At 39.1% G+C, this 14,921-nt stretch overlaps 1 protein-coding gene across 1 annotated transcript; it reads right to left on the reverse strand.

Moving 5' to 3' along the window:
* Positions 1-314: 314 nt before the first annotated feature.
* Positions 315-8,917, reverse strand: LOC139713613 (ciliary microtubule inner protein 2B-like). Its single transcript, XM_071625323.1, has 7 exons — positions 8,856-8,917; positions 8,331-8,476; positions 7,380-7,478; positions 5,144-5,313; positions 4,316-4,469; positions 1,303-1,605; positions 315-415 (listed from the first exon to the last, which is right to left on the reverse strand). Exons 1-7 carry the CDS (start codon positions 8,915-8,917, stop codon positions 315-317), a joined length of 1,035 nt encoding a protein of 344 aa, XP_071481424.1.
* Between the last annotated feature and the right edge of the window lie 6,004 nt (positions 8,918-14,921).

A 14,921-nucleotide genomic window follows, 5' to 3' on the forward strand; every position in this document is an offset into this window, starting at 1 on the left:
TGTGCAAGAGAACTGGTGACTTTAATATCAGCATGCTTTTATGACTGTGTGCTAGTGAGTTGCCATAGTGACTAGGATAAACCTAAATTCATCTAACCTGCCAGATACAGTCTCTTAAATTATTATTTTCACCATTTATTCTGTTTGATATACAACAAATTTTTGTAAATATTGCAAAAGCAAATACACTGTAAAGCGGCAGTTTTCAGCTCGAAGACGGCTAGAATGCACATACTATCATAAGTGAATACAGGACTTAATTACGTGTATTAACATTAGAGAGTAAGCGATGGAAAATGTAGATCAACAACAACCTAAGCTGCTCTGTTCGAACTTTTGGTGCTGGGCTTAGGTGCGTCACGTTTGGCGTTCCTCGTGCTGTGCCCAAACGTGGTGCCATATCGGAATTTTTGACCTGGAAGCATAAAAATGTAAGAAAGTAACAACACTCAGAACTAGTGATAATGATTGTTCCATGGGGTCACGATGAAACTAACACAATAGGATCATGGTAATTTGAAAATTCAGAGTGCTTTCGTCTCATTACAAGAAAGTCGTGTATCATTTTCTTATTACTGAGTGGAATCACATACAGTACATTGCTATTCTTACAACACAGGGCTCCAGGTCTCGGTGAACAACAACAACAACAACAACAACAACAACAACAACAACAACAACAACAACAACAACAACAACAACAACAACAGAGAAAAACCCCGACAAAAACAAACAACAAACAACCAAGCAAAGGAACAAACCCAATAGAATTGCAAAAGAAACAATAACATTTACAATTACAACTCAACGTCTTCATAAACAGATGTCGGACAACGTGTCACTGAAGCTTGTGTGATGCAAAAGTGAAGCAAACAAATCCATAATACCCTGTCTCACTAAACTCACCCCCTCCCCCCCCCCCCAAGAAAAACCAATAACAACACACATATAAACAAACAAACACAGGTTGATTTTAAAGTATGCCTTTATAGTATTTAAGGCCAAGGGTCAACTGAGCTAATTTTGTGTGCATGGTGGTTTCTAAAAGAGTATTAACTATTTTCTAATATATATATATATATTTTTTTTTTTTTAGTTTTGACATTGAAGCCGTTCTAAACACACAACACAAACTAAACAAAAAGGGGGGAAAACAAAACAGGAGTACAGAAATAGAGAGGAGAGGAGGTACCACCTCCCTGGGAGAGAAACAAAGTCAAAATGAAATACAAAGCCAAACGGCATAGTAAGATGGGGTCCATAGAAAAACTGGCCACAGAAACATGTGGCCTATGTGCTCACCTGGTATGTGACCGGTGTAGTGTGGCACCAGGCCAGAGTCGACCGGATAGATGACAGGTAGCTGTCGCCCACACAGCTTTCTCATATCCTCCAAGATCTTCTCCTTCACCGGCGGTAGTTTGGCGGCGGGCGAAGCCTTGCACTCAACCCCCTTAGTACCAGGGGCAGCTGGCGCAGCGTGAGAACGGAGTCTGGCCATACGGGGGTTGGGATCGTCGGCGAAGGCGATGAGGGCGCGATTTGTGAGCATCGGGTAGCCCATTCCCGTCAATCCACGTGCATTGGGGACAAAGCCAGTGTAACCTGCATTTTCATGGATGTTGTAAAGACAATAAGGACTATCATTCCCAGCAGCATCAGAGTTACGGTTGAAATCACTAATAGCAGCCTCTCCTCCACCCCCAAACTTAAAAATGATAATATAATGATAAGGTCTTCTTTATCAAGGTTGCCTCTCCATTGTAGTCACTGCTACCAGAGGGCCCTGCCATTATCATTACCCTGGCGTTGCCGGGTAGGCTACCCATTTATATACACCTGGGTCGAGGGACGTGGTGGGTAAAAACATCTAGTCCAAGGACGTAAGCACTAGACGGGAATTGAACTCGGGTCCTCCGAGTGGGAGTCGGGAATCGTATCCACTATGCCACAGCGCCCCACTGGGATACCCAGGATATGCCATGAAAAGGATGGTCTGGATGGTATGGGGAAGGGGAATATTCAAGCAGATTTGAAATTACGACTCATCAAACTGTTTCCACAAAGTCACATGGGAATGACGTGCGACGTGAAGCAAACCGGAATATTAATTCCACAGCATATGGCGCTTTCTGTCATTAATGCTTCACCACAGGAAAAAAAAAATGCAAATTCAAAGTTTTACAGAAGGTTATATAGGCCTACGTCTACAATTTTATCTGCTAACTCTGTCGGGCCCACCGCAGCCACTCCTCTATCATTATCATTAACTTGATCGTGTTTTTTTTTTTTAATTTTTTTTAATCGTAGTCTGTAATGTTAAGCTTCATGAAACAGATATAATGGGCAAATCACCGTACAATTTAACAGTTTCTTGCACACGCACGATATCACAAATATTGTAAACAGTTTGTGCATGGGCAATTACGATCATCACTAGCGTTGGTACGGCACAACATCAATTAACCACTCCCGACCTCGGTGCCTGCCCCTCCCCAATCCACAACACCATGTTATCAAAAACAAAACAAACAGAGACAGAGACAGAGAATGAAAACCACGAATAGACAATTCAAAACAAAAAAAATTATACGACTTGGTGGTGTAGACGGAGACTCATTCAATATGTAATCCGATTCATATTGTGATCATTGTATAGCGCCTATAGTGATACTTAAAGAGAATCTCTGTGGTAGCGCCAGAGATCTTGTCTGGCGAACTTTCGCCCACTTAAAGTCCAAAAGTGAAACCGATGTTTTGGTCCTGATTGTATGTACGTAAGTATTGATGTCGTGCCCCCAAATGTCCAAGGAGTTCAAGCATGAACGCGCAAAATAACAAACACGTATTAGAAAGAAGGAAGTCGGAAACGAGTGGCTAAGGAGACATGACGGATCGATGGGTCACGTGTATCATGTCAAAGGCAATTTTCATTTTCGCACGAAGTTGGCCCCGAACTTGGTTAAAAGCCAATATACATACAGTGTACATCCGATTGGAAGCAAATACGATGCCCACAGAAGGTCACAAGAGGTCACAAAAAGGGGTGGTATAGTTTTATTGAAAGGTTTATTTATTCATATCACATCTCGTAGCCCAAGGGCTAAATTGCGTGTGATAACATAAGATATGTACATACAAATTCAAACATTCAGACAATTACAGAATAAAGCATTTACACGTGTGATAGAAATAAGTGGGAAAATATCATAATTACAGAAATCAATAAGTTGAGCATTATGCAAGATAAGAACATATTCCGCATTTGTCATAACAAACAGAATTACACAAAAAATACTGTGACGACTGATTTGCCTCTACTCCATTAAAACTACAAAACATCATACACAAAACATCAGGTTTACATGACTGATAAATAAAAGGTATTTCGAAATGTGATTGCACAACCCCGAATATAATTAAATCACTGTTTTTACATTTCATAACAAAATTTCATTCTGATGGCTGAGTTATCACATATGACTTATATACCCTACATATAGCACTCTCAACCGACCCTTCCAAAGCCCCGTAACCCACATTCTTCTTTAAACATCATCAAAATAACATCAAATTCACAGAAAAATTCGTCTAACTGTACAAAAGTATGGATACAAATTTCATATTTCTCCATTCAGAATTTGCAGAAATATGGGGAAAAGATAACGTTGTGAGAGTGATTCTCAACGTAAGTATCAATACGGAAGAGATGTGGAGCAGAGATACGAGAGGAATAGGGGGAGAAGGAGAGATAAAGATAGGAATAAGTAGATATGTGTATACAATACATATACAGGTGTACACAATTCACACAAATACACAGTCATTTGCATGTACACACAACGAACCTTTCTAAGGGGGGGGGGCAGAGTTAAAAAAAAAACATAGTTTTGGTTGAGATGGTGCCATATAGGACAACTTTGTTTGGCCATGTCTTTGGATATCTCAGCCATTTCAAAACAGATTTTCATCAAATTCTAATTCACCTCAGAATTGTATGCACGTTAATATTTCATAATAAGCGCTCTTTAATTATTTCGCACGAAGTTGAAACCTGAATCCCAATCTTAACAAAAACGATACCATCCCTTAAACTATAACTGTAGGTTACACGAAGATGCGAATCTTCATTACAGAATAACCCTTCGCAAGATCTTTGTGCTATCATTTTTTCCTTTATTTCCATGCCTAAAAACCCAGATGTCGTTAATCTCTCTATAAAATTGAAGGCAACGATCTTGTGTACAATATGTCACTGACAATCTAAGACAATGCATTGTCGTGATTGCATTGACATACTTTCTCTTAAAATTACCTGACATGAAAAACTTCTGCGGGTTTGAATCGCTCATGTAGTACGGGGAGAGCGAGTGCTCCGTCTTCTTCTTGGACGTGAAATTGAAGCGACCGCTCTTTGCTCCGGGTACTTTGCTGAGAGGAGAGGTTCGAGTGGGTTTGAACGACGCTCCCTGAAAGAAAAATAACGGAAGACAATCAACTTTATTACTTGGTTGCATCACTGTCTTGTGTAAAAAAAAAAAACACACAAAACAAAACAAAACCTTTTTCAGTTATCTCTTCTGACTTCGCTATTAATAATCATTATCGCCAAAATAAGTTTTTGCCTTCGTCGTTATCACAATCATCATCATCGTCATTATCACTAACATTGATATCATGCTCATCATAATATCCACCGTCAATGCTAATAAACTCGTCGTCGTCGCAGTACTCACCGTGTAACTTTCAACCTCATTCACCATATAATACGATGTAACCAACTTTTCTCTTTTTCAAAAATTTACCGGCAAAAGACTGTGCTAAATGGAATTCAGTATTTTGCTCATTGCCTTGCGTCCGTCATCCAGTGAAGATATAGTCCTCTATTTGTAGTCATGTCTCCTTTTTGTTTTTTGTTTTGTTTTTTGTTTTTTGCTTTTAACATTTCTCTCTCTCTCTCCCTTCTTCCTTCGCGTGATTGAATAACAACGGCGGTAACTATCTATTTTTATCAGTATCACTGCAATATTGCTCGAGATGATGATGATAGTAATACTATTCTTATAATTCTCATCATTATTTTTTAAAATTACATTAATTAAAGCTTTGCTTTAATCATCATTAACATAAGGTGTGGTCTCACCTCTGGAGATTGTGAGGCGTCCAGTTTTCCCGCCTGAATGCACTGGATGGTCTTCATGTCGTCTTTCTTCTTCCTCTCCACCTGCTGGTCGCTTTCAAAGTTGGACACTGCGTCGTGACAGATCACGGCGTAGCGATTACCATAGAAGTGTTGCGATTTCGGTATGTACCCTGCGATTAAGTAAATTCAATACAATTCAATCAATTTATTTTCATACTCCTCATTTTAATATGAATATTACATCAGAAATAATAATTCAAGTCTTTTACCTTGTAAACAATGTGCAAAAACAAACAATATACATGGTTATAACACAGCAATTGCAATGATAACTGGTCGAAATGGAAATGGGGTTGAACAAAGAGAAATATGACGGGACCTAAATGAAAGCAAGTTTGTTTGGCTGTAATCCCCGAGTAATCAGTGTTTGTGAAAAAGAAATGGAGAACGGATAGAAGATAAGACCGGACGATTTAATGGTACCAAATAAGAAAAGCGGGGTATGCCTTTGTGATAAAAAAAGAAAAAATATATACTAAAATGTGAACCATTATTGTGACCGAACTATCATTCGTTCCCGGAGTTATGATGCTGGTCAGGGCGGTTCGCATCATTATTATTGTAACAACGAAAAATGAATGGGGAGCATGCAGCGTGGCTGCTGTGCTTAAGAAATATGCTATCACCATGATCACGGTTTACTTTCTTCCCTGTTCACAGTGTATGATTACGTAATTTGGAGATGCCCACTAAAGAAAGACATTATTTAGCATTTGCATGCAGAATGAAACAAAACCCCAGTTTAGTGCTTCAAAATAGTTCTAAAATGTGAGTTAGGGACTGAGACCATCAATGTAAAAACGTTCATCAATTATATAATAAATGTTAAGTATTGTTTTATATATACAAAATGTGAACAATAGTTACGATAAAAATGTTTCTATACTACAAAAAACGTCTACAGTTATGGTTCATTGAGAAAAACAGAGCTATCTCCTTATATTTGAGGCTTTATTGCAAAATCTTATCATACAGTACTGTCATAGCAGAATGTCTCGTGATACAACTGACCTACACATATGCATCAAATATGATATCTCGAGCATTTTTTTTTTCACATTACTGTTCCCAATGGAATACAGTACCTTTAAATACACTTAACAAAAATCAATTTAAATAATTATATTTACATATAAAGTAATACAAGACAATATCCATAACGCTTTTTTACACGAATAAAGAATTAAACTATGGATCTATTGAGCTCTTCCTGTTGAGAAATTAACCATAACACAACTCTGCCTACGCAGGCATAGGACACGTACAATGTACATTTCGCTCTTACACTTTGCAAACAATAAACCTACACCATATAGTGCTGGTCAATACTTGTATTGTCCCTATATTTATTTGCATTGTTCCTCTTAGCGTAGCGAGAGCTGATCCAGTCGATGTGATGATTACATCAAGACGTGATAATGCGAAAGTAAAATATACACTATTTACACATTATTTAAAGTAATAATTTACCGTTGGCAGATGGAACAAAAACCCAGCTTTTGTGCTTCAAAATAATTCTAAAATGTGAGTCAGGTATAGAAACAATAAAATAGCGTTAACATGCTTGTCAGCATAATCAATGTTACACATTGTTAAATATGCAAAATGTGAACAATAGTTAGAACAAATGATTCTAGCACAAACCGTCTACAGTTATGTTAGTTCATTGTAAAAAATAGTGATATCTCCTTATAGGCTTTATTGCGATTTTTTTTTATCTGGTACTATGTTTTGTGAAACAACTGACCTACACATATGCCTCGGCATCAAACTCGATTTTTTTTTAATCACTGCTTCCAATGTAAACAATACCTTTACAGCTGTCACGCACAATCCCACAGACAACCAAAATAAGTCATCCTTATTCATGTCTGTCAAAGTCCATCTCTCTCTCTCTCTCTCTCTCTCTCTCTATCTATCTATCTCTTAATTCCTGTAATGTTGAAGAAAATCATCTCTTAGAACGACAGCAGCAACAACATGACAAGTCTTAGATTTATTTAGCTGATATTTTTCCCTACTTAATGTGATACCAGAACAGGGAAGTGAACAGAAAAACAAAAACAAAAACAAAACTGTGTTTACGAGAATTCCATCGATGCACCCCCTGGAGGAACATTAGTACAGCAAAACAGACAGACAGACAAACAGACAGACAGCTTATATACACACTGACCTGTGTACCCAGGGACCATCTGTTCGGTGAATTTCTGGTCCCCGAAGCTGGCCTTCCGACTTTGAAGCAGTGCTGGGCGCCCGGCAGAGATCTCACGATCTTGTAACAATAATTTTGAGAAAGAAAGAATGGAACAAAGATTTATATATCGTACGAGGTAAACATACCTCCAAAGTATCCACCACAACAGAGGACAGATGAGGAACAGGTATTAACAGAAACAGGGCGGTAGAAGACCAGAAAATTAATGATTAGTTATCAACTTTCATCAGTACATGTATAAACATGTTACTTCCTCACCAGAATCCCATTGTGTTGTTCAAATCATTGTAGATTCACCTGATTACCGCCCATAATTGACAGTTCTTCATACACATTGCATGATCGAAAAGATAAAAACACGACTTCATTTATTTCGGATTTATTTTCCTCGCATCTTTTCCCCCGGCTCTACTTATTCTGATCCAACTCTTGCTATCATACGATTCCGCCTGAATGTATTATATTTCTCGCTCCCCGTCCTCTTCTCATTCTTTACTATTCTTCACCTTCATTCACACTCTCATCTTGTTTTTCCTTCTTCTCCAGTTTCTTCGACTATATACTCGGCTTCTTTCTTCTGCCGATTTTGCATTTTATTCTCCATCCATTCACACTTTCATCCTATACTTCCCCTTCCGTTAATAATTAGATGTAATGGTTGAAATAAGTGACGTTAGCGAAAAGCCTGACCACGCGAAAGCTGATACCGAGATTATTCATTGACATTCATATAATGTACGATGTAACTTTCATTTCAAGTCCGTTTTTTTTTTGTCATGTTTTTCTCATAATTGAATTACAGTGTTTTGGGCATACATGTAGCGCTATATATGACAGCACCACTCCTATAAAATGACGAATAGTCCTTCCTCCTTGTTGCTACTAGACAGGTAAAGGTCTTGGGCTCACCTGGGTAACCGGGTTTCGGGGGTTTGAGATCAGAGAGAAGAGTGCGGTCGGACTTAGGGACCTTGGGATCAGTGAGAAGCCGGGTGGTGGTACGGCCAAACGTTTCGCCGATCTGGAACTTGAATTGGGGGCAAAATCCGCAATACCTGCAAAAAGAAGAAGAAGAAGAAGAAAAAAGGGAGACGACGTCTGTGAACGTGACTAGAATGAACAAATCCAATCCTTAACATAGTGGGGGAAAAGGGGGAGGGGGATTCCATCGTAAAATTGCATCAGCCCTTCATTAACATTGAATTCTAAAAAAAAAAAAGGGGGGGGGGGAGGGAGAACAACTATGTCTGTTTACCGTCTTCAATAAGAATCTTTGCGGTACTTTTCGGCTCCTGGATGTAAACATGATTCGTATCGTATTCATAATCTCATCTGCTGCGTTATTCCTTCATTCACATTTTGTATGGCGGTTACTACTGTATGTCTATTGAATAGAATGCCACAAGAAGGAAAAAAGATGAGAATATTCCTCACCCTGGCGTATGGTAGGGCTCGGGATTGGTCAGAACACTCTTCTCTTGTTTCACGGCTGCCATATTTCTCTTCCTTGTCAAACTCAGTTCTTTCCTGTAGTCCAGTCCTGCCTTTTTCTTAATTTTAGTGCTCTACTCGTGTAACTTACAATGTCTGCACTTTCATCAGTTGCAATTTCAGATGTAGTGATTACAAAGAGTATCAGGACGTCGTAGTGCGATGCTGAAGTATAGTAAACAATCAACGCGATGCGCGCGCATTCTTATTGGTGACGTCACTTTGCAGTCGCGCAAAATCTTGAAAAACGTAAAAATGAATTGCGCGCATCAATTGTCCACGTCATAGAGCCTATACAAGCCGCAGCAGAATGATGCTGCGTCGGCATGCTATTTAAAGTGCGACACTAGCACTGTACACTCAGTACTGCCGGAATATAAACCAGAGGCAATACAGTAGTTAGGAGAGGGAAAGAACATGATGTAACAACCTGTTGAGTAATGCAACAAGAGAGAGGCAGCTGTATAGCCGTGATAACATGTATTTCACCGCGTATATTTCTGTTCATTATAATGGAAAATACAACTTACAATAATGGGAAGAAACTATTATCGTCAATCAAAAAAAAAAAAAAAAAAATAATGGAGTTATCTTACCTCTTGCATAATGCAGTCATACACAATGCCATGCTCACATCGTTTTCTGTTTCCTAGAAGCAGCGACCGTCTCGGAAAGACGCATTTTAAACAGAATGGCAGAACGCATATTGAGTACAGTCATTTTGTTTTTTTTTTTTAATTGCGTGAGTATTTTCAGCAAATACAATAGGAACTGATATAGACAGTTCTGTTATAGGTCATTACATAAAGTCAATGCCATGTCATTACGTATACGGATACTGCGTTGGTGCGTTATTCATAGGTAGTGTTATTACAAACAAACAAACAAACAAACAGACAAACAAACAAACAAACAAACACATAATTCATCGAATACAATGCAGTTCATTTTTGTTACACTGGATGAGGTAATTTGCGAGCGAGATAATTGCCTGGCGCAAATAAAAAAGAAAAAAAGAAAAATGTACATACATAATATCAATCAAAAACAACCGAGACTGCTCAAACATTAAAGGACAGAGGGATTTATCGTCTCACATTGTCTCCTTGTGTCACGTACAATATAATGCCTTCAAACGAGACTATTGCTATATCTCCTTCCAAGGAAAACATAGGGGGGAAATGGTATATTGATATTGTGACGGAGAGGTCTTTTTCCCTATTTAATAAAGCCAGAGTAAGCCAGAGTCTGGAAAAGAAGACTATCATTTTACAGTATGTGATCACACACCGTGATTCACAGACTGGCGAGTACATACAGTATTCCTTGTGCTAATGAATATTCATAAGGACGTTGCGCAATCTGCAGCTATCAGAGCGCCGTAGCTATGTGCATTTCCTATGCGTATACATAACAAACGCACTAGTTGACAGTTACCTTAGTTATGAATATTCATGAGATAGACAGTGCGTTTAGTCTGAATTCAGGGCGCCGTTTCTATGAGCATCCTGGCGTATCATAACAGGCGCATATAAGCCTATAAATAGAGGAGAAATTGAATTATAATTTAATTATCTGGGTGATCTGACTTGGTCTGACTTGGAGCTCCTGTCAAGGTTTAGCAGTCAACTATCTTTCATCTTACTTTGTCCCAAGTTTACAGTCTCAAGGTATGTCTCACTTTTATTATCCCATTTCAATAGGACAATAGATTTGATAGAATATATACTTGCATTGTCATTGATTATTGAGTGACATTTATGTTTACTACTTGCCTTATCAAATAGTGTCTCAATTCCCTTGGAGACAGATTGTCTCATGGGACAAACTGTCCCAAGATGCTATTTTGTCAGATATTATACATGTATTAGGACAATATGTCCTGAGCTGCATTGATAGACAAATTCTTTTACGAACTGTCCTTTTCTTTATCAGATACAAGTATTGAGTGTATTGATTTTCTGTGATGAGACAGATTGTCTCATGGGACGAATTGTCTCAAGATATTAAGTCAGAAGTTATACATATAGGGACAAAGTGTCCTAGTTGTGCTAAATCATTCTGGTTGCAGTATAATATGAGACTTATTGTTTTATATTGTCTTTGTGTATATGAACTCTGTCATGATCCATTTATTCTTATGCCTTGATATATTTTTGTGGAATATTTTGGGACATAACTCTTTATCAGTCACAAGATTTGAGTCATATAATTTCAGACTTAATATACTCATGTCGTAGTTCTGTAAACAGAGTTTATTGAGACGAATTCTGATGCACATCTTTTCATATTTTATTATTGACAGTTTGCACAATGATTACATTGCGTGAGGCAGTGACTTAGTGTGGACACGTCACTGTACAGTACCTCGTAGTTGTAGTTTATTATTATATAAACTTCCTTTTATTATATAAGCTTCCATTTATTATAATAAGCTTGTATATCTGTACTTTATTACGAGCTTGCACAGCAATGTAAATAGTAATGTAAGAGCAAGCGGCATAAGCATTTGTACCATGTAAATAGCTAATTCCAATCATTAGTGTATATAGATAATAATCCAATCAGTAGCTAATCTATTTTCTACCATTTCGTTCTATGACAACACAATGTGTCGTATTTACGACACGGTTTCCTACCTCTGCTATGTACAATTTGCATACGAAATATGTATCCAATGAGAGTTATTGGATGTGGCTATAATATTTGTAACGAATGCTAAATGTTAAATTTGATAGATAACCGATAAGGTTAAGAGTTGTACTTTTGATAGCTAAACGGTCTGGGAGTTTAACTGTTGTTAACAGTTTATTACCTATACAGGTAACAATGTTGTTTGGAATTCGTGACCGTTTGATTTCAAGGATTATATTTTTGGTATTGACATTCGGGCAATGTTCAGGAGCTTTAAGTAGTTCGAGACTGCATTGTTAATTGGTTATTTTAATGGCGATGCACATTGAGCCGACAAAGTGAGCTAGTGTGTAGTCGGAAGGGTTAGGTACCGTTGAAAATCCCGGCGAGGTGACTGGGGAGCTGATACATTTTGTATACAAGCAAACTTGGCGGAGCTCAGGGCTGGTTGCGTTGTGCTGAGGGCAGTGTCTCTGGGTTGACCTAATATTATCCGAGATTTAGGAGCGTTATGCCGTTATATAGGCTGGATGGGAATACAAGCATCATTTACCTTTAAAAATACAACCCAATAATATCTGTAGAGATTAAACTAAAATAATGTAATTAATGTTATATTCTAGGTATAAACTAATCTCATTGTCGTAAGAAAATGTGTCATCATAAGTTATTACAATGTACAGGCAGTGAACGATATTTGTTGGTCACAACGCTATGCCATTTGTTGTGCACGACGTTGATTTGTTTCATGGACAGAATGTCCATGATTAAAAAATGTCAATGCTATCATTTATATCAGAACAGAGCCTATAATGAAATTATTGCCTGGATCATGAGAATGTGTCTCTGAATGTGAGATTAATGTCTCTGTGAATGTTGAGTGCGGAGTAGGACAAACTGTCCTAGTATATCAGTTGTCAAGAGCTAACTTCCCAAGACTTTGTGAGCTATGTAGTTTGTATACGGCAAACAAACGAAGCCTAGCCATTGCGCCTTACATACTGCTCGGCAGGGGATTTTTATACAGTACACGTGTGTGTAGAAGTGTGCATGTCCTGATCAAACATGCCGGAATATAGTAGAAGCACAAGAGCTAGAATGTGATTGCAGTGAGCTTTCAACTCACCTGTGTAATCCATGATGATTGCTGATGCTGGTGCTGGTGTTAATGTGATAGAGATGAAGAATTGAGGTGTGCTGAAATGAGATACGATGAAGATCTAGAACGGGGTCCCAGTTCTCCGTATATAAAATTAATTGGGTGGTGGCAGCATTATTCCTTAGTGATCGGGACCTTTAGATCGATAGGTCGCGTATAGAGGGCACACGCAAGACACAGGAAGTTAGTCTAAAGTACCAGACTTTCCAATTCTGTAAGTGTGTTCTCTGATAGATCGCGTAGAGGCACGCACAGCACACAGAGAGCTAGTCTAAAGTAAAAGACTTCCCAACTCTGGTTGTGTGGTCTCTCTCGTAGATCAGATCATATATTTTATATTTTTAATCCCCCCTCTTTTAAGGGACTTTCCCGCTACATTTTTATGGTGGCAGCGGTGGGATATCATAGCTCTCAGCTGTAGTCCTTCAAATTTACGAAGTAAATGGGATATGTGGATTGTGTACGTGAACCAGGCAATAAAACTTGTGATGACACTTACGATAGATGTAAACATAGGAATATTTAAGCACGTAAAAGAAAAAGTAAGTAAGTTACTTAAACTTTATAAGTTATGAAAATAAGGTATTACATAAGTAGGACACATATGTTTGTAAGAGGTACTGTTACAAAAAGTGACACTACAACTGTTCTCTACTTGACTACCAAGTGTGACTACTAAGTGGAGGACATGGATACTGACAATACTACTACACGGGACACTTTGTCTAATAGTCCAAGTAGCGATACCGCTACAGGCAGACAAAATGTCCAAAGACGCTGGGAAATGGACGTAAATGATCAGGAAGTAGCTGTCCCTGTGACTGGGAATGGTGATGCATCTGTGACGGACAGACGAAGAGTCTACACTCCCACTGGATTTCGTCATAATCCTGTGTATGTGGATAGTGATAGACGAACTGAACCAAGCGTCCATCAGGCTCGCTCGATGTCTCGTGGCTCTATGAAGGACGTCTTGCCGGACAAATTTGCTGGGAGGATCCCCTGGGCAGATTATCGTCGACACTTTGACGTCTGCATGCGTCTCAATCAGTGGGATGAGTATGAGGCTGGACAATTCTTGGCAACCCGATTGCAAGGACCCGCCCTAAAAGTCCTGAACAATTTCCCAATTGGCAGGCCCATCACGTACACTGAACTGGTGTTTCAACTTGACAGACGTTTTGGTACTGCAGACCAGAGCGAAAACTTTTTGTTCGAGTTGAGAATGAGGCGACGCGAACCAAAAGAGACCTTACAGGAACTTGGACAGGCTATTCGCGATCTGTCCAGTTTGGCATACCCTGCTATGGACACAATGATGAGAGAGCGGCTTGCTAAAGGACATTTCTCCGATGCCATTGACGATCCTGAGATTCGAGCTGGTATTTTCCGCGCTCATCCGACCTCGCTAGACGAAGCTATCCAGGCTGGTCTGATGACAGAAGCTTTCATGAAGAGTGAGAAAGCTCGAGAGAGACTCAGACCTAGACATATCCGAGCTGTCGACTGCCATGCTGAACCAGTACCTGCAGAGAAACAAACAAGAAGGGAGATTGATGAGTTGAAATCAAATATGGCTGAGATCATGGATATGCTGAAAAACATGCAAGTTAACAAGGCGAAAACTGTACCTATCTGTTTTAACTGCAATGAGCCAGGACATATCAGACCGAAATGCCCGAAACCGCCACAGGGAAACGGATACAGACCATCTCAGAGGACCGAGAGACGGTCATACATGCAAGGTCCACGGATGTAAAAGCGGAGAGGCTCAGAAAGCCAAATTCGTCCATCGTCTGTACTATCAATGAAGCTACAAATGCGATGTTCATAGAGGCTGACTTGGGAGGCCAAACTGTCAGTCTCTTAGTGGATACAGGAGCAACTATTTCCATTTTGTCTACGAGAATTTTCTGTCAGTTGTCACAAGCTTCACAGGACGCATTAAAGTGCAGCAATGTTCATCTCAAGCAAGCTGATGGAGCACCGATTATGGTACATGGTGTTGTTAGACTGGATTTGACACTAGGCAGATCTACTTATCCCACAGACTTTGTAGTAGCAGATATTCGTAATGATGGAATCCTTGGTATGGACATCTTATTGGAGACGAATACTACTATTGACTGTAAACACTTAGTGCTGCATTGTAATGGAGAAGCTCTTTCCTGTACAAACGAAGCTGGCAGAAAGATGACACTAACACAGGTAGACAT

This window comes from Diadema antillarum, unplaced genomic scaffold (assembly GCF_040938485.1).
Source record: "Diadema antillarum isolate AM-2024a unplaced genomic scaffold, OU_Dant_1.0 scf00000044, whole genome shotgun sequence".
Classification (NCBI taxonomy): domain Eukaryota; kingdom Metazoa; phylum Echinodermata; class Echinoidea; order Diadematoida; family Diadematidae; genus Diadema; species Diadema antillarum.